The sequence below is a fragment of the Heloderma suspectum genome, chromosome 1 (assembly GCF_057233095.1).
Source record: "Heloderma suspectum isolate Gila_16-S chromosome 1, 16-S_ref, whole genome shotgun sequence".
Classification (NCBI taxonomy): Eukaryota; Metazoa; Chordata; class Lepidosauria; order Squamata; family Helodermatidae; genus Heloderma; species Heloderma suspectum.
Window position 1 is genome coordinate 70,097,301 of NC_139458.1, and position 26,054 is coordinate 70,123,354.

General features: G+C 43.2%; 2 protein-coding genes and 1 long non-coding RNA gene across 14 annotated transcripts in view; 1 reads left to right on the forward strand and 2 right to left on the reverse strand.

The window, feature by feature from the left end:
* INO80 (INO80 complex ATPase subunit) overlaps positions 1 to 5,094 on the reverse strand; it is a 94,876-nt gene extending 89,782 nt beyond the window's left edge. For all 6 annotated transcript variants that reach the window (XR_014789408.1, XR_014789409.1, XM_084845757.1 and 3 more), the window contains exon 1: positions 4,869 to 5,094. The gene's annotated coding sequence lies outside the window, so the exon portion shown is untranslated. The remainder of the gene's footprint in view (positions 1 to 4,868) is intronic.
* On the forward strand, positions 4,575 to 17,584 carry LOC146357356 (uncharacterized). The gene is made up of 3 exons (XR_014789429.1): positions 4,575 to 4,761; positions 5,756 to 5,911; positions 9,212 to 17,584. It is a non-coding gene; the product is annotated as an uncharacterized LOC146357356 (long non-coding RNA).
* The window catches only part of EXD1 (exonuclease 3'-5' domain containing 1), a 54,544-nt gene continuing 36,555 nt past the window's right edge, over positions 8,066 to 26,054 (reverse strand). For all 7 annotated transcript variants that reach the window (XM_084845845.1, XM_084845803.1, XM_084845838.1 and 4 more), the window contains 4 exons: positions 14,888 to 14,968; positions 11,965 to 12,108; positions 10,586 to 10,777; positions 8,066 to 9,473 (listed from right to left, as the gene is read on the reverse strand). In XM_084845845.1, coding sequence (XP_084701971.1) covers positions 8,697 to 9,473; positions 10,586 to 10,777; positions 11,965 to 12,108; positions 14,888 to 14,968 — 1,194 coding nt within the window. In that variant the 3' untranslated portion in view covers positions 8,066 to 8,696. The remainder of the gene's footprint in view (positions 9,474 to 10,585; positions 10,778 to 11,964; positions 12,109 to 14,887; positions 14,969 to 26,054) is intronic.

The window sequence follows — 26,054 nt, forward strand, 5'->3', positions numbered from 1 at the left end:
CTTTGGGCACACGGGTTGATGGGCTCCTCCCAGCCTGTTTCACAGGGAGCCTGGATACAGGCTTGAACCTAAGACCTCATGTATGCTAAACAGGTCAGTTTACAGGGCAATCGCTTTATATAAACTTCATAAACCAAGGTGTATAGAACTCTCTTTCAGCCAAGGGCTGAATTCCGTTTCAGAGAAGCTCTCAGGGACTGCATTCCAGGGATGGGTGGAACCAAAGGCAAATGTGGTGGGGCCAAACTACCAACATATTGTAACTTACAACTCTTATTGCCAGTAACTAAAACTTCGGAGAGGTATTTCAACCTTTTAGAATGGGGAAAACTGCACAAAACCTGGGAAACTACCACATGACCAGTGATGGGGAAAAGTGGGTGGGGCCATCTGGGGAATCCTGCAGAACTGCAGCCAGGCCAGATTTGGCCCCTGGGCCTGTGGTTCTACATCCCAATGATAAAGCTTCCTTATTGTATATCTGAGTGTGAGGGCCAGGGAATTACGAAGGCCTTATCATATGTTTTTTTTCCAGTGGACATTTGGTTAGGGGGTTGCTCTGAGGCCTGAGTTTTAGCAGGCATGGTATCCTTACCTTTTTTGCTTCTGTGATGATTGGCTGCTTAAATAGCCAAAAGATAAGTTTTGCCTTCCAGCAGTGAATTTAACTTTCCCTCAGGGCAGGATTTGAACTGCCATCTCCTGTTTCCCATATCAGTGCTCTTTCCCCTTAACCTACCAGGGAGTTCATAAGGTTGTTCCTGTGAACTCTGTATAGCATCTATTGTTGCTTGTCCTAGTGGCTCTCTTCCCTCTCCCTGACAAAACTTAATTCCTCTTAATATAGGCAATGCTCCCTGAGTGGCCTTGAGCCCTTTTCCTGGGAAGCCCATGTATTTTCCAAGCATACGTTCTCCCAAGTGAGAATGGACACGTGTTGTAACTGAAATATCCATACTTCATTTCACATGTAGTCCCATGCTTTTGCTTGTCCAAAGGATGACTATTTGCAGACTGTACGCAGGGAGACCTGAACTGCATGGCAATTGATGACAATTGCTAGACTTGTGCTGGCCGCAGCATGGTAATATGCACCAGTGAGGGCACTATAATATCTTTATAACTTTCAGATTGTGTGTTATGTCTGTGTGAGGTAGGCGGCATCAAAGGCGTGTTCCACCACTGTCCCGAGTGGATCAGTTCCTTCCATGCCTTGTTACTGTGGGAGCTCTATCATCACCACACAATGCTATGATTGGTGGATGTCTGCTGTGTTGCCATGGATGCTCTGGGAGTGTCTGTCAGAGTTGCTATGTTATGTCTTGTTTAAAGTGATAATGTTTTGCTGTTGACTTTTGCTGCTAAGAGTTCATTGGATCCCAACTGCACCAGTGTTACAGTGATGTAAGCGGTCACTGACATAGTGGTACCACAGGATTACACTGTTTGTCAAACTGTGATTTGGACTGTGTTTCCTTACTAATTCCAAGACTTACAAGGAAAAACAATAAAGCACATGACCCCGCAAAAACTCCTAGAATAATAACTTCTGGGTTGTACCATACCTGAAATCTACACTAGTTTTTAATCAGAAACGTCTATGGAACTTCTGCAAAAATACTATTGGAAAGCTTGTGCCTTTTCCCACAAACGTGTCATAGGTTCAGGACAGCAAAAGCAGCAATCTTGAACTGACAGCATGTTTTAGAGAAAAAAGGGTGTCAATTCTTACCCAACAAACAAAATGGGTTTATTAACTTGGTATATGTGGAAAATATATACCCATATTCAAGAAAAGTGAATAATTTCTCACTAACTAGGAAGATTAAAATCAAGCCAAGACCTGAAAATACTTGACAAAGGCAAAAACCTACCTATGCAACAAACATTACAGGAAGTTATGAGCAACTTGATCATTAATGAATGTGTGTATGGATCTACTTTTCAGTATTTCAAGAAGCTCTACAAGGTGAAAACACTACTTGTTAATATTGGCTTTTATGAGAAAAAGAGCTACTATGTAAAGCAGGGGTGGCCAACATATGGCCCTTGGGGTCTATGTGGCCCCGTCACCCTCCCCCCAAATTCAGTAAAAAAAGATTTTTTTAAAAAAGTGTCCACAGCAGCCACAAAGCACCAGAAGGGTCAAAATTAGCTTGTTTGCAAGCCAATTTTGATCCTTTTAATACTCCATAGCTGCTATGGAGTACCAATAAAGTCTAAATTTAGTTAATACTGCAAAAGTTAATCCCACGGTAATGTGCTTCTACACCAGGGGTAGGCAACCTGTGGCCCTCCATAAGTTTTGGCCTACAGCTCCTATGAGACCTAATCAGCATAGCCAGTGGTAAGGGATGCTGGGAGTTGCAGACCAAAACATCTGGAGGATCACAAGTTGCCCACCCTGTTCTACACCTTATTTTTCTTCAAGTATTGCAACTGTAAACAGAAGACTGCAATGGATTAAATATTAAGCTTCATTTCTCATTTCAATCTGTGATGATCTAAAGCAGAATAAGTAACATACATATGGTTGTCAAATAATAAAGTAAAAAAAAAGAGTACCAGTGTAGTCTAGTGAATAGAGACTTGGTTTTGGACCTAGGAGATGACAGTTCAAGTCCCACCTTCCCCAAAGACTCACTGACCCGATTCATATGATGAACCAACCCACGGTGTGTTAACCATGGGTTGTTCAGAAGTAAGCATGCTGGCTCCTGACTGCTTGCCTGCTTCTGGTGTGCTAAACAACCATTACTGGGTTGTTCTCTGTGACATCCGAACCCAGAACTCTGGGTTACTGAGGGAGAAATAATCCAGAGCTATAACCCAAGAAGAAAACATGGGTCCCTGGGTTGTTTAGTGCACCAAAAGCAGGCAATTGGTTGAGAGCCAGCACTTTCATTCACTCCAAAACAACCCATGGTTAACAAACTGTGGGTTGTTTCACTGTGCAAACTGGGTAGCTATGTGGCCTGGAGAAAAATATCCACCTGCTGCAATCCTATGCAAACTTACTTGGAAGTAGCCTCTATTAAATTCAGTGGGAATTATTTCCAAGTAAAAGTGGATAGGACCTCATCTGTAAAATGGTAGTCCTAGCAACCAACTTCACAGATTTGTTTTGAGGACAAACACTGTAATGTACTTTGCAAATCTGAGGTACTATGTAAATTATTAGTAGCGGTAATACGTAACTTAAGCTTTAACCTTTGACTGCCTACACAGATTCTCATTCATTCTACTAATTTTTCAAAGTGGTAATACAACATATTCTAGTTGAATGTTTCGCTTTGCCTTTGTAATTAAGATTTAAGCAACACAATATTCTAATCTTAAAGCGTTCAACAAGCATAAAGAGACTCAATAAGCTATGAGTCTGCATCAAAGCAGCCACACATTCTGCAACAGAATTTCAATTGTGATGCTAAGTAGAGAAACCAACCTACTCAAAAATTTGGAAAAATTGAACCACACTGATACACTACAACTGCACTTCTAATTATACGTTCAATGCTACAAGCCTAGAGTACAATAATAAAAGTTGGTGTTTACCTCTGCCCTGCCCTTGCAGGGAATGGGATGTGAAGTTTTGATTAAGGCTGTATTCAGGCTTTTGATTAAGCTGTATTCTTAAGACTTTTAATATCATAAACACTCAACCTTTTTGGGCATTGTATGCTGGGCACTGGCCAACTGACCTGTCACAAGTACATTGATGAGATATGCAGTGTGCCTGCAAAAGGGGGGCCAAGGAAGTGATCACCACCATGCTATGATGTAAGCTGCAGTCAAGCCTTCTACTTAAACACAGAACTACAAAAGTTCAGCCAACAGTACACAACGGCTGGGTTCACACAACATGATAACCCATACTCAAGGATGAGTATGGGCTGACTGTGGGTTGTTGGGCTGTGTGAAACCAGTCGCACTGCTAAGTTATAGTTTGTTAACCACAAACAACCGATGAAGAGAAGCCAAGGTTTGTTGTTGGGTTGTGAACAATGGGTTGATTGTGGTTAATAAACCATGGTTTGTTAGTACAGCTGGGTTCATACAGCACAACTCATGGTTTAACGATAACCCACACTCAGGGTTCAGCATGGGTTGTCGTGTTGTGTGAACCCAGTCAATGATTGCCAGCCATTACTTTCCATTTACTGTTGATGACGCTGCAGCCAATCATTTCCATTACAATTCAAAGTGCCAGCACAGAGCAAAACATCAAGCAAACTTGAGATGTGGCCAGGTTAACAATTACAGCTTCTTGTATGTGTGCTGCATAACCCATGTGAACATAGGGTGTTCAGATTAGGCCTTATACCTGACAGTCTGGGCTTGCAAGCACAACCTTGAAGCCCCCAAGCAAACGTTTAGCCACATGTTCCGAGAATCTGTGGACTACAACAAGCAGCACGGTTGGCAATCCTATAGGTTAAAGCGGGACTAAGGCGGGGCTGTCAAGCCCCTATGCTGAACTCTCGTTTCCTCGTCCTCCGCCTTCGTGCAATGAGCGGGACGCACACGTGTGCTCGGGGGCTGGGTGTGACCGGCGCACCCTCCGCACGCTGCTCGAGGCCAGAAGGCGGCACAAGCCCCGCCTAGGGCAACTTCACTCACCCCGCTCGGTCCTTTTGTGGAAGAGGGGAGACTGCTGGGGTCCCGCCCCCTCCGCACTGGCGTGTGTCTCCCCCCCGCCCCTCCAACCGCAGAGGACAAGGCCTGTCCCTTTAAGAGAAGGCCCGGCTGCCGGGGCCACTGGTGAGGGAGCGGGAAGGAGGGCCGGGTGGGGGATGAAGCCGCGGTCTGGCCTAACGGGTCCCCACTAGGTTGCCACCTGTCCCGGCCAGCGAGCCACCGCGTCTCACCTGGGTGCGTGGCCCGGCTTGGGCCGAAGGTGGCTCCTGAGTTGCCCGCCCCGCTTTCTCCTCCCGGCCTCTCGCCCTGCGCTGCGTTGGCGCTGCTTGTGTCCTGCCGCGGTGCCTCTCGCCTTCTGCCTCGCCAAGATGGCGGCCGCGCTATTGCTGCTGAGGAGGAGGCGGCGGCTGCGGGCGCTGGGACGGCGGCGGCGGCCACTTTCGCTCACTGAGAGGAGAGGAGCAGGGACACGGGGAGCCATGGCGGGGGGGAGGAGAGGCGCCATGGCCAGGCCAGAACAATCGAACTCGGCACCCCCAGCTGGTGCTCCGAGCCCCAATCCACAAACGCTTCCCAGTGTGCTTCGCCGCAACCGCTACATGGCCCCCGAGCCCGTATCCCGTGCTCGTCCCCCCACACAGAACCCAGGAGGGCCCCTCCAGCATCGATTCGTTTATTGTGCGACTGGCCGGGTCTGGTGATGACGGAAATTGCCGAGTGCTTTCGGCCGAGAAATACTAGCGTGAGTTAGCAATTCTCGCGCGAGGCACTAACAGAGGCTCGCGATAGTCAGGTTTCAACGGGAGCACCCTGGAAGTGACGTCGTGCTCCGCTTACTCCAGTGGTTAGGGGTGGGACTGTTCAGGCCGAGCTAGGCCCCAGGTCATAGTATTGATCTCGCGATCCTCTGGGATGCTTTCAGTCATCTGCAAAGACTGTGTTCAGAGCCATGGACAATTAATACATCTTCGTATCTGCACGTGGCTAATTAAATGTTATTTGGTTTTCTCGAGTTTGCTTTTGCCAGTGCTGTGTCCCCTGTTAAGGCACTGAAGATAAAATGATTTTAAGCTCAGGCCGCCTCTGCTATAATACCTGCCGTCCTTTTCCCTTTCAGTTTTGTTTCTTTCTGCTCCTGGCGCTTTAGTATGAAAAGGTTTCTCACAGTGGAAAAAAAAAATACAGACATCACACGCATATAAAAGGGAAAAGATATTCCTGCCCAACCAGTAACATTAGGCAAGGGGAGCCCTTCACTACAACAGGAAGGAAGGTAGGTTATTGTTCTAACCTTGCTGAAAAATTAAATACTTTTTAGAACAGATACAAATCTAAGACTGGGTCATGAACACCATGCATAGGTTGGTTTTAGGGAGCCCCACTGGAAAGCCTGTTCGCTAGGTTTTTTGCTTTCCCTGCTATAGAATGGAAACTACCCATGATGTGTGTTGGTATTAGAGATGGTTGTTTGGCCATGAGACAACTTCGGAAACCTCCCAGATCAAAAGCAGAGCTAAAAGAACAAGCACATTCTTTCAACTCTGCTCTGCATAATACATCACCATTATTATATTTGGATCCTGCCTTTCCCTCAAGCAGCATACATGGAGCTCACCTCATTTCATTCTAACTCCTCTATGAGGTAGATTAGGCTGAGACAGTGCCTGGCTTAAGGTCACCGAGTGACCTTTGTACATGAGCAAAGATTTACAGGTCGCTGAACTCCATCTGCTTATGATGGTTTGGAAAGCATTATTTTCCAGCAGCAATTTTCTCTACATCACATGCATTTTATGTGTTAATTTTATAAAAGTTATTCACATTATTTGATCAGATTGTTAATGTCTTTCAAGTCTCAGGAATAGTGACACATTTCAGATGTACCACATTTTATTTTATTTATTTATTATTAAATTTATTAATCGCCCATCTGGCTGGTCACGCACATAAATTGCATTCTCTGAATGTTAAAGAGAGGTAATCTGAAGAACACTATAGTGTGCACCATACAAAGCCGAACACGCTGCACCATCCAAGTCAGGCCAAAAACTTGCCAAGGTCATTGAGATTACAGTGATATATAATGTAACAGCAATACCAATGGAGAGCAATCCTATGGTCCCTGGGTGAGCGTCCCGGAGACCACAGGATGACTAGGAAAAACCCTTCCAAGGTTGGAGACAATGCTCCAACTTCGGCAGGGGGAGTCAGAGATCTGCCTCCTCCCCCCTTGCAGCTGGCACAGAGAGAACCGTGTAGGTTGCCTCAACCGAGGTCAGAAAATCAACCTCAGATGGAGGAAAAGGGAGCATTCCAGTGGGTGGGTAGGTGAGGAGACTGGAGAGGCCAGGATACAATTTATTGTGAGCCTCCTCCCCTCCTCCTCCAAAGCGCCTTTGTTAGATGGGCTAAAAAGTCCATCTAGTGAATAACTCAAAGATAGGAGAGCAGGGAAACAAAGATCACCTCTGCCACTCCTCCCGCCCTGCTGGCTTCAGCCAGGTAGGGCACAGAAATCTCGGAAGCCTCCAAGTTTGGGGCCTTCCTAGAAGTAAAGGCACAGTCCATAGGACTGCACCCTACCTTAGAAGAAGAAAAAAGGTTTTAAGAAAAGCTTCCAGAAGCAAAAAGAAGAGAATGTTCTCTGCAATGCTGCTCAGGCAGTGGCTGAAAGTGAATGGCGAGGGAAGGTGCCCACCTGCCCTTTGAGGTATACAGATAGTTGCTCTGTACAGGTGCAAAACCCAAATACATGATGGCACACATACCATAAAGAAGAATCTAGGCTTTATTTTAAACATAAAAACCTAACTGCTTTTGGAGGGGAAATGTCTCTCAAAAAAATACAGAGTGATATGCTTGTCTCTGAAATGTACATAACTGCATTTTAAAAAACTTAAATTTGCTCAAATCTCCCCCCCAATACATTAAGGACTATATTCAAATAAGTGTGCTGAGGATCACATCCTTAATATAGTTCTACTGCTATTATGCCACTTGATTCAAGGCCTTTTTGCATCTCATTTTTTTCGAATACAAAGGAAGTTATTTTTGAAACCTGGAACACAGTTATTCAACAGTGCATCTCTATTGCTGTAGTTCACATGCATTTGTTCGAAAGGACCTTATATTATACATAACCAAATTATGGCTGCAGTCCTACACCTACATACTTGGAAATGTAATCCAACACTGAAATGTTGAACTTTCTTCAAAGTAAAGATGGTTAGAAGCAGGCTGTAGTTACTTTATTAGAAAAATCAGCTCTCTGTTCCCTTCATATAAGGGTATGTTGTACAAATATTGCTGTTATCTATGCATACTTTGTGCAACAGAAATGATGGAGACTTGTGGCACCTTAAAGTCTATCAAATTTTACAATTTTAAATCTTCAAGGTGCCCAAATACAGATTTTTGCTGCAACAGGCTAACATGGCTACCCCTCTCGAATTTGTGCAATAGATAAATTTCTATATTGCTACAGAGGCAGTTTCACAACCAGAATGGAAAATCTGTTCCAAATACATTACTTGTAAATATTGTGTTGGGGGTAAACAGCTAACTATCCTGGGTTAATACTTAATAATCACCCAATGATGCAAATGCTTAGCATGAGTGAGTGAATTGGTCTACAATGTTTTATTTTTATATATATATATATATATATATATATATATACACACACACACACACACACACACACACACAGTACATATGGATATAATATGTCACATCCTATAAACGAGGGGTGAGAACTCCCCCCCCCCCTTTCCCCACTCATACAATGCTGGAACATGCATGAACTTGTCTAAGCTGGGCAATTTTGGAATACTCTGATTTAACAAAGAACAGTAGTCCTTTGGAATACTCTGAAAATAGTGGGCCTGTCTACAGAGGTACACTTAATGCCAGTAACATCCACTGTGTTTACATGAGGTGGTTCTGCACAGCAGCAAAATACGGAACACTCAATCACACACACACTCCAGATTTTGTTCCATTATGGAAGTCTTCTAGTATGGTTGGCAATACAGAAATTGTAATGAAAGTAAGTCATGCTATTTGCCTCCAGTTCTTGGGGTTGACAGCTGGCAGCTAAATTCTGAAGGCATGGCAAAGTGAATTGCCGAATCACTTTCTTCCCTCTTAGGTCTTATGGGAACCTGTGGACAGTAGTTTGTTTGAAAAAAGGGATTCTGATACAATGCAATGTTAGATAGGGTCTGGCAAGATGGCTCTGCAGGATTCAAGGGTAATCTTACAGCTTGAAATGAGAACCGAGGAGAATTGTTAATTTTTGGAGGTAAAGGGGCAGAAACAACAGGAGCTTTTATTTCTTCATTCTTGTTTTCTGTCAGTAATTGACTGATTTCCTCTTCTAAAGTCAGAGCATGCTTTGTTTGGGGTTTGAATGTTGGAGACAGTTTCTTTTCCCTCAACTCAGTCTCTTCCAATGCTGAGTTGCCACAATCAGAATCATTTGGGCCTCTTGTTTCCATTTCAGATTCTACATTGCCACCAACTGTGGTCCCTTGATTATCACAGTAATATACCTTTGGCTTTTCTTTTTCAGCATTGACCTGATCAACCGGGTCCCAGAGATGGACAGAAGCTGCACAGAATATTTCGGACGACGTCATGCTGGAAGGATTTAAGCCAGTGCAATCTTTTTTGTTTCCTTCCTCTTCTGCTATCTTTCTTCTCATAGGCTCCACTTGTTTTCTGATGAGCAGACCTTCCTCATTCAGCTGGAACTTCTGCACTGCATTTTCTCTTCGTAGCTTCTGAAAATCTGCCAGTTGTCTTAGCTCTTGTGGTAGCTCCATACAAAAGATCTGATTAAAACAAACACACATAGATCAGAGCTCTTGCAGCCATCATCAATATTATTCCCTTCCAGTATAGCTACTACATCTGTGAATGAAGCTAAACATGAAGGACATAATTTGCTGGAGATGACCACTGGTGTTGAATAGCATCCACTGAATAGAAAGAGATAAGGGGAATTGCAAAATAAGAAACAGTGTATCCTTATAAAAAGTATAGTAACTATAGATATCATGCTCTCTATGAACTGAGGCTGAAATGTTTATAAGGTTTTTTTTTAAAAAAATCTCTAAACATTTGTGCATGTAGCTACACTGAGGACTGCTTCACATGTTACACGTGAAGAGACGATATTTCCACCAAGGCTGAACCCTGTCTTTTCTGGTAATGTCTGAAGGACATTTATGTGTCTGAATACATTTGGCAAACATGCTCCCAGGAACACCCATTAGCTGATGTGTCTGAAGGTATGTTTGATACACAATTTTGGAGATGTGCATGCCGGCAAACATTACAGGAATTATTCAAGCACTGCCCATTAGGAACATGGGAACCCATCATTGCTATAAGGTGTAAAGCACACCTAACCTGAATGAACTGAAGCACTGATTGTGGTACCCGCCTCTGGGATGCTGTCTCCACGGAGGTTTGCCTGGTGCCTATGCTACTACCTTACTAGGAAAGACTTTTTCATTCTTCTAGTCTTTTTTAGATCTACCTATTTAAGCCACTAAATATTTTAGCTCTCTGTTTTTTTACTGCTTTATCTGTGTGTTTTTTAATGTTAATTGTATTTTCCCTTTTGTTAGCTGCCTCGAGAGCATTTCTGCTGAAGATTATAGGAGAAAATTCAAATGAATAAATAAGTATGAATAAAAGAAGTTCATAATTAAATATGTCAGATGAAGAAGTACATAATCACAGAAAAGAAAGCAACCAAACACTGGCATCTTTAACAGAAATATTCTTCTGATAACTATGGATAAACTGAATTTGAATTATGAATTCCAATAATAGCTACGTTCAGTAATTAACAATTCTGAAATATAAGAACAAGACTGGCAGCAATAAGGAATTAGGGGATCCCGCTCACAAGGGATACTACTGAAGTTTTACCTACCTCAGTGCTCCCGAAGGGGTCTGCAGACCCTTCCCGAAATGCATTTAGGTATCCATCCACCAAAGTTGTTAAATCAGACATCATTCCATCGAGTAGCAGCAGGCGGAGAGGGAGGAGGTATGCTGTTTCCAGAGCTAACACATTCAGCAATGTAGGTGGAAGGGGTCTCACAAACCATACCTCAGGATTTTTCTGCATGCCCCAAATGTAAAATGACAAAATATACTATTATTTAAAGAACAAAGGGAAATTTTAAGTACTCTGAAAACTGAAGCTGAAAATGCTATTACTGGTATAGTTTAGCAGCTATGAATCAGGAGAGCTCTGGGTTGAATCTTGTCTCTGCCATGAGCTCACCAGGCAAGCTATTCCCTCTCAGCCTGTGCCCCACCCCCCATCAACACCCTTTACAGGGTTGTTGTAAGGATTACCAAGATAATATACGTGAACATGCTACAGTGTTATATAAATGCTAGGTGTTATAATAACACTAGAGAAACATTTATATTAGCAATATCAGATAACTTTTAAAAACGTGCATCCTGTGCATGTTTACTCATGCATAGGTGGCAACTGTTTTGCTCAAGAATCTTGCAAAAGCTGATCTGAATGCACTAAAGTGAATGTACTGAGAGTTGTTAAAATCTGCAGAGATGCAGACGTCTAAGTAGAAATCAACAGCAATCCATTAAGACTGAAGTACAGAGGGTTCCCATTTTTAGATATTGATAATGACAACAATCAAGATACAGCTTGTGATATGAACCCTGTATACATACAGTAATCTGGATCACAGCCAAGTGGCCCTAATGTATTTCAACTATAGCCCTTCAGGATTCTTGGCAACTTTTATTTCATATTTTCAAATTAATTTTCTTTTGGCTTTCTTAAGAATGAACATGGGGATACCTTCACCTCTTTCCACTCTTCTAACCTATTTTCATTTACATCTTGGTGGATCATTTAAATGTTGGTCTCTACTTAGTGGTTCAGGTAATCAGGATTATTTGGAAGTTAAGGGCACTTGAGTTTCATAGTCACTTTTCCAGCTAAACACATGTTAAACTCCACTAAGAGTAACATGCCCAACAGGCAGAAGATAACCACAGCTATCCTACTTGAACAGTGCTCTAAATATCGACTTTACATTACATAATATGAATTGTAACTCCTTATTGTTGTAGTACCTAGGCCTGTGCCAAAACAACAAACAGAAATTTAACACATATGAAGTGTACTTTGACAATGTTTCTACAATCATGAAAGCAGCCCCTAACAAACAATCTGATAAACATAACAGACATATTTAAAGAGGGCCCACAATCAGATCTGATTTTCCTTAAAATGATAGATGTTGCCATCCCAGATGACCCGCTTACCTCAATTGCACGCTGCCTTTGTTCCATGAAAGAAATGCATTTGTAGGACATCCCCAGGTATCGCATTAAGCATTCTTGTAAAGTGCTGATGCGGTGTGGAAGGAAGCCACCTGTTTCCATTGAGAACTGCAAGACATCAGCAACCTGTGGAAGGGAAAAGGGTTCAGTATGTCATGGCCACAATTTGTTGGGCAAAAGCAAAGTAACTACTGAATATAGCAGATAACTGATGTAATCATCACTACCAGGCAACATTTAGTGCTACTTAAGTAATCCTCATTTTGAATTATTTGTATTTTTGGTAATTATCCTTTTTTTTTTTTTTTGCAGATTTAGGAATATTCTTTAGCAAATCAATGGTGTCATGTAGGGGTGGGCAACTTGTGACCTTCCAGATGTCTTGCTGTACAACTCCCATCATGCCTTGCCATTAGCTATGCTGGCTAAGGTTGATGGGAGCTGTAAGCTGAAACATCTGGAGGGCCACAAGCTTCTCACTCCTGGTGTAATGCTAGGACGAGGTATAAAAGCAACAGAATATCACTAGAAGGTGCACACTAAGACCTGGTTTACAGATAATTCTAACCCATGGTTTATTTAACAGGTTGTTGAATTCTGGACTGTAATGATGTGTGAACCCACCCATGCTAAGCAGCCATGGTTTGTTAACCATGAGAGACAACTCATGGTTTGTTGTTGAGTTGTGAACTCTGGGTTGTTTAAACCATGGGTTGTTGTTATGTATGAACCCAGAATTGTTTCACCAGGCTGGAGACGGCAGGCAAGAGTGGTAAAAAAAAACAAACCCAAGCTGTTCTATACGCCAGTACTACAGCATCACAAAGGCATTTGGGAGGAAGCAGGCAAAGGAGGAGGGAAACATACATCACAGGGATTGAGAAAATAAACTGGTTTATTCGATCACCTGCCAAACAAACCCTAGGTAGGGCAAAAAAAATGGGTTAAATAAACTGTGGGTTAGGGTTACAGTTGCAATCAAAATTATTCCACCCCCATTGCAAATCAGGTTTATTATCAAAATTTACAGACTTTCAGCTGTTTGCAATGAACAAATCAAACAAAAGCAATTGAAATAGCTCAATACAACGAATGCTTCCAAGTGGTTTCCCCAAATTCAACTGAAAATGCAACTTATAATGACTTCTCCAGTCTCAAAATTATTCAACCCCTTCATGGCAAGCATCTTTAGTACTTAGTAGAGCACCCTTTTGCTGTTATGACCTGCTGCAAACGAGACACATAGCCAGACACCAGCTTCTGGCAGCGTTCCTGAGGAATCTTAGCCCATTTCTCATGAGCAACGGCCTCCAGTTCAGTAATATTCTTGGGTTTGCGTGCTGCAACTGCCTTCTTCAAATCTCACCAGAGATTTTCTATGGGGTTCAAGTCAGGTGACTGTGATGGCCACTGTAGAATCTTCCAGGACTTCTTCTGCAAGCCTTGGTGGAATTTGAAGTATGCTTGGGATCGTTGTACTGTTGGAAGGTCCACTGATGCCCAAGCTTCAGCTTCCTCACAGACGGCATGACGTTTTCTCTTAGGATTTCCTGATACGTCAATGAATCCATCTTGCCTTCCACACGCTACAGGTTTCCAGTGCCAGAGGATGCAAAGCAGCCCCAGAGCATCACCGAGCCACCACCATGCTTAACTGTAGGCAGAGTGTTGCTTCATTCTTCTTCCTCCAGACATACTGCCGATCCATCGGGCCGAAAAGTTCCAGTTTTGTTTCATTGCTCCACAGAACAGAATCCCAAAACTTCTATGGCTTATTTATATGATTTTGAGCATATTGAAGCTGACATTTCTTGTGCTTTTGGGTCAGTAGTAGTGTACGTCTTGGAGTTCTGGCATGGAAACCTCCTGCGTTTAGTACATGCCTTACTGTGCTCACTGAAACCTCAGTGCCTGTTGCCACCAAGTCTTGCTGCAGGTCTTTTGCAGTCACTCGAGGGTTTTTCTCAGCCTGCCTTCTCAGAAATCTGGTTGCAGCCGTTGTTAGCTTCCTTTTTCTGCCCCGTCCAGGTAGTGTAACCACTGTTCTTTTACCTTTGAACTTGCGAACTATGCTTCCAGCGGTATCTCTAGGAACATTCAGTGCCTTTGCTATCTTTTTGTATCCTGTTCCTTGTTTGTGAAGGGTGAGGATCTCTTCTCTTAACTTTTTGGACCATTCTTTTGACATAGCCATATTTCTAACATGCAGTCAAATGTGACACTCAACAAACCCCTAGCCAGTTCAGGTATTTCATGTGTTCCAGCTCAAGCACACCTGGTGCAACTAATGAAGCCCTTGATTAGTTGCATCAGGTGTGCTTGAGACAACACCTGGTTTGCATATTTGTGCTGTTGTGAGGGATTCTATTCAGGGGGTTGAATACTTTTGAGACTGGAGAAGTCATTATAAGTTGCATTTTCAGTTGAATTTGGGGAAACCACTTGAAGCATTCGTTGTGTTGAGCTATTTCAATTGCTTTTGTTTGATTTGTTCATTGCAAACAGCTGAAAGTCTGTAAATTTTGACAATAAACCTGATTTGCAATGGGGGTTGAATAATTTTGATTGCAACTGTATGTGCAAACCAAGTCTAAGACTACTTCTGGTTATGTTTCATGAAGTAACACCAGATAGCTGCAATGCAGACATAGTGCCTATATGTTTTACATCTATTTCCACAACCATGAGGTCTCTACAACCATGAGACATTTATGAGGCTTTAAAAACTGAAGCAGACTTTCAAGTAACCTGATTAATTACAAATATCAGATTTTATAGAATGTTATATGCATGAGGAATTAAGGACAAACCTTATTGAAGGCAAGCTATTTCTCTATGAATTTGTATATCTGACTGGGTTTTTTTTAAAAATTCTAACTACAAACTAAACCACTCAACAAGCTACCTGTGTATCAAAAACATTGGAGAGCACAATTCCATACTGATGAGAAAGACAATCGGAAAGCCACCGGCAGTCATGGATAACCTAAAGAATGTGAGGAAGAGGGAATATAGTAGTTAGCTGATTAAGAAGTGGGATAACGGTCTAATATAAATGGAATTTGAACGGTCTAATATAAATGGAATTAATATAAATGGAATTTGCTTGTTGCTGTTTTTGTCAAGGGCTCCTTGGAGGGCTCTCAGTCTAATCTAGTAGCCAAGTCCAGACACAGACAAAGGGACTCTTTTCAAAGCTTTATTCTTTTTTTACAACTTAACAGCTCTACAGGTAGCAACTAGATCTGAGCAGCAGCATCCCTATGCCCTAAGTTAGAACAATTGGTCCCCGTTTGAAAAGCAATTACTGGCAGACCCCTGAATATAAGGACTAGGGAGAATCCCTCCTCTTATCCCTTGGATCTTCTGGGCGCAACTGTTTTTTGAGCGCCAACCGGGCGCTACGCCTCCTTTCCGCGCTCTCCATTTGGTGCCGCTCTCTGCGTCTGCGCCGCGCATCTAACCAGTCTGCTATTGGTGCTGGGTCACTCCCTGGACTGCTTTCTAATCTAGGAATGTGGGTGGGAGGAATCTCTAGCAGCTGCGGGCCCTGGGAAAAAGGGGTGCGCTCCTCTCCCAGGAGCGACTGCTCTTCCTCCAAATCAGAACTACTCTGGGATTCTATGGGCTCAGTGTCCACCCTGACAGTTTTTACATTATTTGATATATTCCCTGCCTATTTTCTCAAATATCCTGTGCTATACAAATTTACTTCTGTAAATATCTCTTGGCTGCCTTTCAGGGCAGGAGACCTCCCAAGCCGGTGTACAACAATAAAACATATAATAAAAACTGGTGCTGTATTAAAAATGGTACACACACATTAAAAACCAAATAAAAACAGCAAAAGCAGCAAGCATTCTAAAAAACAGCAAATACCAGCATCAAATAAAATTTACAACAGACAATTGCAGCCACAACCACAACCCAGTATGTTAAAACATAATCAGGGGAAGGTCAGAGTAAAATAGTAAGTTTTCAGGGCCTTCTTAAAAGCCTGCAATGATGGGGCCTGGTGGACACCCACTGGCAAATTATTCCAGAGGTGTGGGGCCCCTCTGGAAAAGGCCCTCTCTTGTGTGGTCACCCACTTAACTGCTCTAACAGGTGGGCAAATGCAAAGGGCCCCTCTTGCTGATCTTAAAAGTGCAGTCAGGCTAATATGGGTGAAGGTGGTCCTTCAAGTAATTTGGTCCCAAGCCATTTAAGGCTTTAAAGATCAAAACCAGCACTTGGGGAGCAGGAGGTGGGATGATGTTATCAGGCTAAGATGGCGTCTTAAGTTGGAGCTCCGCCTCATCTAAAAATACAGCCTTGAAAAACGAACTTAAATAGTGGCAAAACCTGACTTTTAATAACAGGAGGATCTGGGAGATGCAGCTGAGCACAATATCAAACAAAGACAGCCATCTTACCTCCTTTTTTGACCTTAAAAACAAGACTACTAAATGGGGACCACAGGAGGAGGACAGTGACAGCCTGACAATGGCGGAAAGTGTGCCAAAAACTCCAAGAGGGACAGAAGATCCAGTGGCTGATATAGCTCACCAGCTAAATGAAATGCACCAAGATTGGGCACTGGTTATCAAACTGCTAAAAGAAAAAGTGGTTCAGGCAGGAAACAAGCTGACAGAAATCTTGGCCACAGCAAGCAAGGCCTTAGATCTGGGGATCAAACCCCAAAAGACACTGACAAGCCTGGCCCAATCCAATGCAGATTTACAGGAGAGACTCGAGTCCCTAGAAAACAGAAGCCTCAGGCCTAATATCAGCATCAGAGGCCTAAGAGAGAAGGAATGTTCTCCTAACATTAAAGGAAATAATATGATAGAATTCCTCACAAAATGGATCAGTATGACCTTTCGTAAGATCCAACTGACTCACTTTGATATTGACAGGACGCACAGCGCCTTATTTGCTAAGCCACCACCAGGAGCTAGGCCTTGTGATATAATAGCTTGGCTATCCAAGGACTCTGAAAAAAAGGCGGTTCAAACCCAGGGAAAATGGGAGCATGATGAAGGCCAGATACATATCTTCCAGGATCTCTGTCCAGAGACCCTGCAAAAACAGAGGGCTCTGCGGCACTACACTGAACAACTTTGAAAAGCAGGAATTAATTATAAATGGGGACACCCCAAATAATAGTGCACGAAGAAGGGAAAACCTACAATGCATCAACCAAGAAAGAAGTAGACTGCCTTATGATCACCTTTGATTTAGAGCCTAAAAAACGCTACCCAGACAACAAAGAAGATGAAGCATTCCTTGACCCTCAGGAGTCTGAAGGGTTGTGTGTGTGTATGCTACAAACTCACCCTTGTTAGATAAAAAAAGGGGAAGCCATAAGTAGCTACTAACTCGGTCACGTAGGCATGTCACGTGACCAATGAGTCAGCTTAAGCCGAGAGCATGGGCAGAGAGAGAGAGAGAGAGAGAGCTGATGGAAAAATACTGAGCCGTTATGGGTGGCTATAAAAGGGTTGGGCGTGCCACGCTCTGGGTCCAGACTGCTCTGCACCCCTTTTGCAAAACGATCAATAAAACTTTGTTGGCTCCACTGTCGCCTGCCTGGCCTCTCATTTGACCAGAAGCAAGAACTTTATCTAACACCCTCTTGAGGAAACTGCCTGGATAGTATTGGTAAAGGAACACTATAACACTACTAAGTTCACAGAAAGATAACATCAGACCAATTGTTTGCAGATACCTTGAACGTTTCTCAGTGATGAAGGGAGGGACAGCCATCGCTCATTACCAACCCCCACTCCCCCACCCAAGTTAGCTAAGCCCCTACAGCAGTCATGGGAAAGATTCCCAAGACATGGGACCTCTCCTTTGGGAGATCTCGGGTGATGAGAAAGGGGCTCTTAGTTCATGTTAAGTTGCTGATTTTCAATGTTCTTCTTGTCGTTAAAATGAGATATTGTATGCACAGATGTCTGTTACTAACAGACTATCTGAGTATATACTCTCCCCATCAGACTTAAATGTCTGACCTGAAGATAATATCCTTTAATGTAAAGGGTCTAGGGACGTCACAGAAATGAAGCAGAGTCCAAATTTGCTCTCAAAAGAGCAACCAGACATCATAACATTAGAAGAAACTCATAAAAAATATTATTTATTTATTTATTTATTCATTCATTTCATTTCTATACCACCCAATAGCCGAAGCTCTCTGGACGGTTCACAAAATTAAAACCAAACAACACACAATAAAACAATTTAAAATATATAGAACATTAAAACCACAATATAACAATACAACCATAATAAAACCTAGCAGCAGTGCAGGAGTTTAAAATACAGATTTAAAACAGCAAAGATAAAAATTTAGAAAGCTAAAATGCTAAAATGCCTGGGAAAATAAAAAGGTCTTCACCTGGCGCCGAAAGGAATACAATGTAGGCGCCAGGCGAACCTCACTAGGGAGCTCATTCCAGAGCCGGGGTGCCACAGCAGCAAAAGCCCTCCTTCTAGTAGCCACCCGCCTCACTTCCTTTGGCAGGGGCTCACGGAGAAGGGCCGCTGACGATGATCTTAAGGTCCGGGCAGGCACATATGGGAGGAGGCGATCCTTCAGGTAACCTGGCCCCAAGCCGTTAAGGGCTTTGAATGTTAACACCAGCACTTTGAATCGGGCCCGGAAATGGACTGGCAGCCAGTGCAGCTGGAAAAGTACTGGCGTAATATGAGCTCGCAGGCTAGTCCCTGTTAACAATCTTGCTGCCCTATTTTGGACCAGCTGAAGTTTCCGGACTGTTTTCAAAGGCAGCCCCACGTATAACGCATTGCAGTAATCCAGACGAGACGTTATCAGAGCATGGATAACTGTAGCTAGGCTATCTCTGTCCAGATAAGGGCGTAGTTGGTATACCAGCCTAAGCTGATAAAAAGTGCTCCGTGCCACTGAGTTCACCTGTGCCTCAAGTGACAGTTCTGGATCCAAGAGCACCCCCAAACTACTATATTAAAACAAAGATACTGAACTAACCAAGTTGCAGTGAGCTATATAAAGCCCCTGCCTCTTCAAAAGCAAAAAAGGTCAATTTCACATTACTGAACACATGTTATGATCCCAAAGGCAGGTATGTTTTTGTTAAAGGGTCCACTGCAGAGAGAAACTAACATCTGGAGCAACATATAGCCCCAATGATAATCCCCTGCAAGTTCCATAAAGCACATTACAAGTCTTAGCAACTTCAAAGAAGGGTGTGTGGGATTCTACCTGCGACTTATATGTGGTGGTAAGTGAAATGAAAACTTGGGTAGGAGTAAGAAAGCAAACATGAAATCAAATAGGAAAACTGTGGAAATTATTGATATACTAATGGCGCAATCCTATCCAGATAGGCGGCCTCCTCCGAACTTGGAGGTGACCGCCTATCCAAAGGAGGGCAGGAGAAGCACGGAGGGGATCGTTCCCTCAGCGTTTCTCCTGCCCTGCATTTTCAGCTACATGGCCAATTGCGGCTGTCTAGCTGCGGGAGGGAAGGACGCTGCTGTATGACACATTGGATGTGCTGTACAGGCATTTCCATCCTCCCTGCCCCGGAACACCCCCAGCCACACCCCTTTTCGGTTGCTCCACACTCCTCTTGTGAGCGCAGAGGATGGGGCTGTTCTGCGAGCTCTGAGGTCAGTTCCCAGATAGCATGAAATCCTATGGCTATCTAGGTGCTGTCTAGCGGCCATAGGATTGCTCCCTCCAAGAATTTAAATTAATAGGTATTTGGAGGATGCACCATCCAGAAGAGAGAGGCTATATGTTTTATTCAAACAGACACGGCTCCTATTCTAGAATAGATTACATCTTACTATCTGAGGAATGGTCCCCCACATCTATTAAGGCTGAAATTAACAGCATTACAATTTCAGACCATGCTCACATTTCAAGCATAATTAGAATTGGCCAAACTCAACCTAAATCATATGCATGGAAACTAAACCTGCTGTTGCTAGTGACACAAGAAACAAGGGATAAATTTGCATTGGAATTAAGACATTATTTTGAGGACAATGAGTTACAAAGGATATCAATAACTACATTATGAGATGCAATGAAATTGGTGACGAGGGGCCGCTGCATTAATGAGTATAATTACAAGGAACAGTGATTGGTGAAAAAACGCAGTTACTAAAGGAAATAAAAACACTAGAGACAAGGCACAAACAATCTGGATCACGGCGCATACTTCAGACCTTAACAAGGAAAAGAAATGAAATGAAGTTATTAAATATAGGTAAAATAATAATGAATTTACCAATGAAAAACATTATGAATTATGAACATTATGAACTAAAAGTTCAAAACTATTGGCCAATTATAGTATTTATTTATTACATTTATATCCCACCTTTTTTCCTCCTTAAGGAACCCAAGGCGGTGTATATAATCCTCCTCCTCTCCATTTTAGCCTCACAACAACCCTGTGAGGTAGGGTGGGCTGAGATGCTGTGACTGGCCCAAAGTCATCCAGTGAGCTGCTATGGCCAAGTGGGGACTGGAACCTGGATCTCCCGACTCCCAGTCCAACACTCTAGCCACTACACCACACTGGCTCTTACATAAGGAAGAAACAAACACAGAACAGAATAATGATAAAAAATTAAAAGGTGAAAAATATATCTAAAATAAGTGAAATTTTCCAAGCCTTTAAAAACACACAATGATTCTACTCCTCACCAATACGTAAGCCAAGTTCAACAATATTTACAAATAAGACAATTTAAGAAATTTAGTGCATTACACCAGGCGGTATTAAATCAGAAAATGACATCTGAAGAACTATGTGAAACAACTAACAAATCTAAAAAACAAAACCCCAGGGACTGATGGATATTGGGAATTTCTACAAGGTATCTGAAGAGCAATTAACTCCACACGTTATGTCTGTTTAACCACATTTTAGACAATAATCCCATCTCTGGCTCCTGGTAAACATCAAATATAGTTTTAACTCCAAAACCTGAAAAAGATCTAAATGACCCAGGGGGGAATCTTCACAACGGAATGAGAAGCACATTGGAATATTACCCAGATTTTCATGGAATTGGATTTGGTCTGTCAGGAACACATGAAGCAAGCAAAGCTGAGTGTACAGTACTGTTAAAATCTGTTTTTCTGGGGTCATACAGTGCTTGAAAGGAACATACTTCTGGGTGGTGGAGGGGGAGTAGAACTGAACCTCATCAAACGGCTAGGCTAGGGGCTGCTCAGCCAATGAGAGAGGCTTGTTTCCTGCTCCTGTCCATGAATGGGGAGCAATGAATTCTCCCCATGTGTGCAGATTTCCCCGAAGAAGCCAAAATCTGAAAGCTCCCCCTAAAAGCGTCCTCCCCAGCCCAATTTTGCCCCATTCCAGCAATCTGCAGTTATTGCTCCCACCCCATTTTCCCCCATGTGTGCACTTTTGGGAAGACAAAAGCCTTGATTCTCAAGTGCAGCATCTGAATGCCCCTGCCCCCAGCAGCTCAGCCCCTCCATTTTGCCCCATTCCAGCACTCTGTCCTGGAGTTATTGCTTCCAAACTCCAGTATTTCTCCTTCTCCTTGCTTGCAATGAGAAGCTCCTGTAAAGCTGAAAGATCTTTACTGCAATAAAACAATAAAGTGGAGAAGGGACTTTACATAACAATGGAGAAATGACTTTACATCAGAGAAACTTCAGAACACCAAAGAGGCACAGCTCCACAATAGCAATTTAAGACAGCACAAAGGAAAGAGTGCTTTAGGGGGAGTTACTAAGTTAGCCTTTAACCCTTTCACTGCAGGGAAGCGAGATTTATTTCTTACTTCTGAGTAAATTTGCACAGAAGGGAGGGATATGTTAAGGATGAAAAGCAGGCTACTTAAGATGAGTGTTGTGGCGAAGGGGCTTGCGTAACTCAGTGAAGCCATAAGCTATGCCGTGCAGGGCCACCCAAGACGGACAGGTCATGGCAGAGAGTTCTGACAAAATGTGGTCCACTGGAGAAGGAAATGGCAACCCACTCCAGTATTCTTGCCAAGAAAACCCCATGGAACGTATCACAAGGCTAAAAGAGATGACGCCGGAAGATGAGCCCCTCAGGTCGGAAGGTGTCCAATATGCTACTGGGGAAGAGCAGAGGGTATTTCCAAGTAGCGCCAGAAAGAGTGAAGCGGCTGGGCCAAACCCGAAAGGACACTCAGCTGTGGATGTGTCTGGCGGTGAAAAGAAAATCCGATGCTGTAAAGAACAATATTGTTTAGGAACCTGGAATGTCAGATCAATGAATCAAGGTAAGCTGGAGGTGGTCAAACATGAGATGGCAAGATTGAACATCGACATCTTGGGAATCAGCGAACTAAAATGGACAGGCATGGGCGAATTTAATTCAGGTGACCATCATATCTACTATTGTGGGCAAGAATCCCTTAGAAGAAATGGAGTAGCACTCATAGTCAACAAAAGGGTGGGAAAAGCAGTACTGGGGTACAATCTTAAAAATGATAGAATGATCTCAGTACGAATCCAAGGCAAACCATTCAACATCACAGTAATTCAAGTCTATGCCCCAACCACTGAGGCCGAAGAAGCTGAGGTTGATCGGTTCTATGAAGACCTACAACACCTTCTAGAACTAACACCAAAAAAAGATGTCCTCTTTATCATAGGGGATTGGAATGCTAAAGTAGGAAGTCAAGAAATCACCGGGATAACAGGCAGGCATGGCCTTGGTGTACAAAATGAAGCAGGACAAAAGCTAATAGAGTTTTGCCAAGAGAACATGCTGATCATAGCAAACACTCTTTTCCAACAGCACAAGAGGCGACTCTACACATGGACGTCACCAGATGGTCAATATCGAAATCAGATTGATTATGTCCTTTGCAGCCAAAGATGGAGAAGCTCCATACAGTCAATAAAAACAAGACCTGGAGCTGACTGTGGCTCAGATCATGAGCTGCTTCTTGCAAAATTTCGGCTTAAATTGAAGAACGTCGGGAAAACCACTAAACCGTTCAGGTATGACCTAAATCATATCCCTGATGAATATACAGTGGAGGTGAGGAATAGATTTCAGGGATTAGACCTGATAGACAGAGTGCCTGAGGAACTATGGACGGAGGTCCGTAACATTGTTCAGGAGGCAGCAACGAAATCCGTCCCAAAGAAAAAGAAATGTAAGAAAGCCAAGTGGCTGTCTGATGAGGCTTTACAAGTAGCTGAGGAAAGAAGGGAAGCGAAAAGCAAGGGAGAAAGGGGAAGATATACCCAACTGAATGCAGAGTTCCAGAGAATAGCAAGGAGAAACAAGAAGGCCTTCTTAAACGAACAATGCAAAGAAATCGAGGAAAACAACAGAATGGGAAAGACTAGAGATCTCTTCAAGAAAATTGGAGATCTCAAGGGAACGTTTTGTGCAAAGACGGGCATGATAAAGGACAAAGAAGGCAGGGACCTAACAGAAGCAGAGGAGATTAAGAAGAGGTGGCAAGAATACACAGAAGAACTATACAGGAAAGATCTGAATGTCCCTGATAGCCATGATAGTGCGGTCACTGAACTTGAGCCGGACATCCTAGAGAGTGAAGTCAAGTGGGCCTTAGGAAGCATTAGTAACAACAAAGCTAGTGGAGATGACAGTCTTCCAGCCGAACTATTTAAAATCCTAAAAGATGATGCTGTTAAAGTGCTGCATTCAATATGCCAACAAATCTGGAACACTCAACAGTGGCCGCAAGACTGGAAAAGGTCAGTTTACATTCCAATTCCAAAGAAGGGCAACGCCAAAGAGTGTTCAAACTACCGCACAATTGCGCTCATTTCACATGCCAGCAAGGTGATGCTCAAAATCCTACAGGCTAGGCTTCAGCAGTATGCGAACCGAGAACTACCGGAAGTACAAGCTGGGTTTAGAAGAGGCAGAGGAACTAGAGATCAAATCGCCAACATTCGCTGCATCATGGAGAAAGCAAGAGAATTCCAGAAAAACGTCTATTTCTGCTTCATGGACTACGCTAAAGCCTTTGATTGTGTGGATCACAACAAACTGTGGCAAATTCTTAAAGTGATGGGAGTACCAGACCACCTTACCTGTCTCCTGAGAAACCTGTACGAGGGTCAAGAAGCAACAGTAAGAACCAGACATGGAACAACCGATTGGTTCAAAATTGGGAAAGGAGTACGACAAGGCTGCATATTGTCACCCTGCTTATTTAACTTATATGCAGAGTACATCATGAGAAATGCCGGGTTGGATGAATCAGAGGTCGGAATTAAGATTGCCGGGAGAATTATCAACAACCTCCGATATGCAGACGATACCACCCTAATGGCAGAAAGCGAAGAGGATCTCAAGAGCCTCTTGTTGAGGGTGAAAGAGGAGAGTGCAAAAGCTGGTTTGAAACTCAACATTAAAAAAACTAAGATCATGTCATCTGGCCCTATCACTTCCTGGCATATAGAAGGGGAAGAAATGGAAGCAGTGACAGATTTTACTTTCTTGGGCTCCAAGATCACCGCAGATGGTGACTGTAGCCATGAAATTAAAAGACGCTTGCTCCTTGGGAGGAAAGCTATGGCAAACCTAGACAGCATAGTAAGAAGCAGAGACATCACCTTGCCGACAAAGGTCCGTCTAATCAAAGCTATGGTTTTCCCAGTAGTAATGTATGGCTGTGAGAGCTGGACTATAAGGAAGGCTGAGCGCCGAAGAATTGCTGCTTTCGAACTGTGGTGCTGGAGAAGACTCTTACGAGTCCCCTGGACTGCAAGGAGGTCAAATCAGTCCATCCTAAAGGAAATCAACCCTGACTGCTCATTGGAAGGACAGATAATGAAGCTGAAGCTCCAATATTTTGGCCACCTAATGCGAAGAGAAAACTCCCTGGAAAAGACCCTGATGCTGGGAAAGACTGAAGGCAAAAGGAGAAGGGGATGGCAGAGGATGAGATGGCTAGATAGCATCACGGATGCAATGAATATGAACTTGAGCACGCTCCGGGAGAGAACGCAGGACAGGAAGGCCTGGCGTGCTATGGTCCATGGGGTCACGAAGAGTCGGACACGACTGAACAACAACAACAACAACCCCACTACTGCGGTAATGTGAGGGGTCACTGCTGCGCTCCTGGGGATTTTCTCAATGGGAAAAACTACTTCTTTGTGGAAACAAGAAAGAATGGGGCATCTCACCCCCTTGACCACGTCACTGCCAGGACACAGAGGCACGCCCAGGATTTAATGCAGGGAGGACATGGCATACTGTGGTAAAGCTGCCAGCGAACTGCTTTCAGTAAAAAAAAAAAAAAGTCAGAGTAAAAAGAGTTTCAGAAAATGTGGCTTTTCAAGAGGGAAGTGGCTGGTTGGCAATGGACTGGTGACAACGTCATCTGTCGCGAAGGAATTCAGACTGCTCTAACTTCGCACTAAATTGCTCATGAAGACAGACCCCCAGATTCTTACCGCCCAATTACTCTGGTTAATCAGGATTATAACATTTTCACAAGCATTCTGACAAAAAAAAAAAATAATTTGGCCCCAAGCTACATTCATAGAGACCAATTCGGCTTGATTAAAAACGCAAATTGCTGACCATATAAGAAGACTGGTCAATATTATTTATAATAGTATCAAAAGCAAAACATCTGCTTTTATAATCAACTCTCTAGATGCTACAAAAGCGTTCAACAAATTGGAATGGCCCTTCTTACTTGAGGTTTGTGAAAGCATAGAAATGGGCACAGATTTTATAAATGTCCTTAAAAGATTGTATGCCTCCAACTGGAGAATCATCAGGATGAATGATTATGATTCACAGCCTAGAAACATTCAGAGGGGAACAAAGCAGGGATGTCCCCTCTCCCCTCTATTATTTGCTATTGCTATGGAACTGCTAGCAAACATACTTAGACAGGGTCTGCTACTGAAAGGAATTCAGATACAGGGGGGAAAACATATTAAGTCTGTATGGTGATGAAATTGTTTTGACAAACCCTCAAACTGAGCTGACGAGAGCTTTGCAGATTATAGAAGATTATGGGGTTCATGCAGGTTTAAACATCAATTATCACAAATCAAGCATTCCTGGTCTTAATATGAC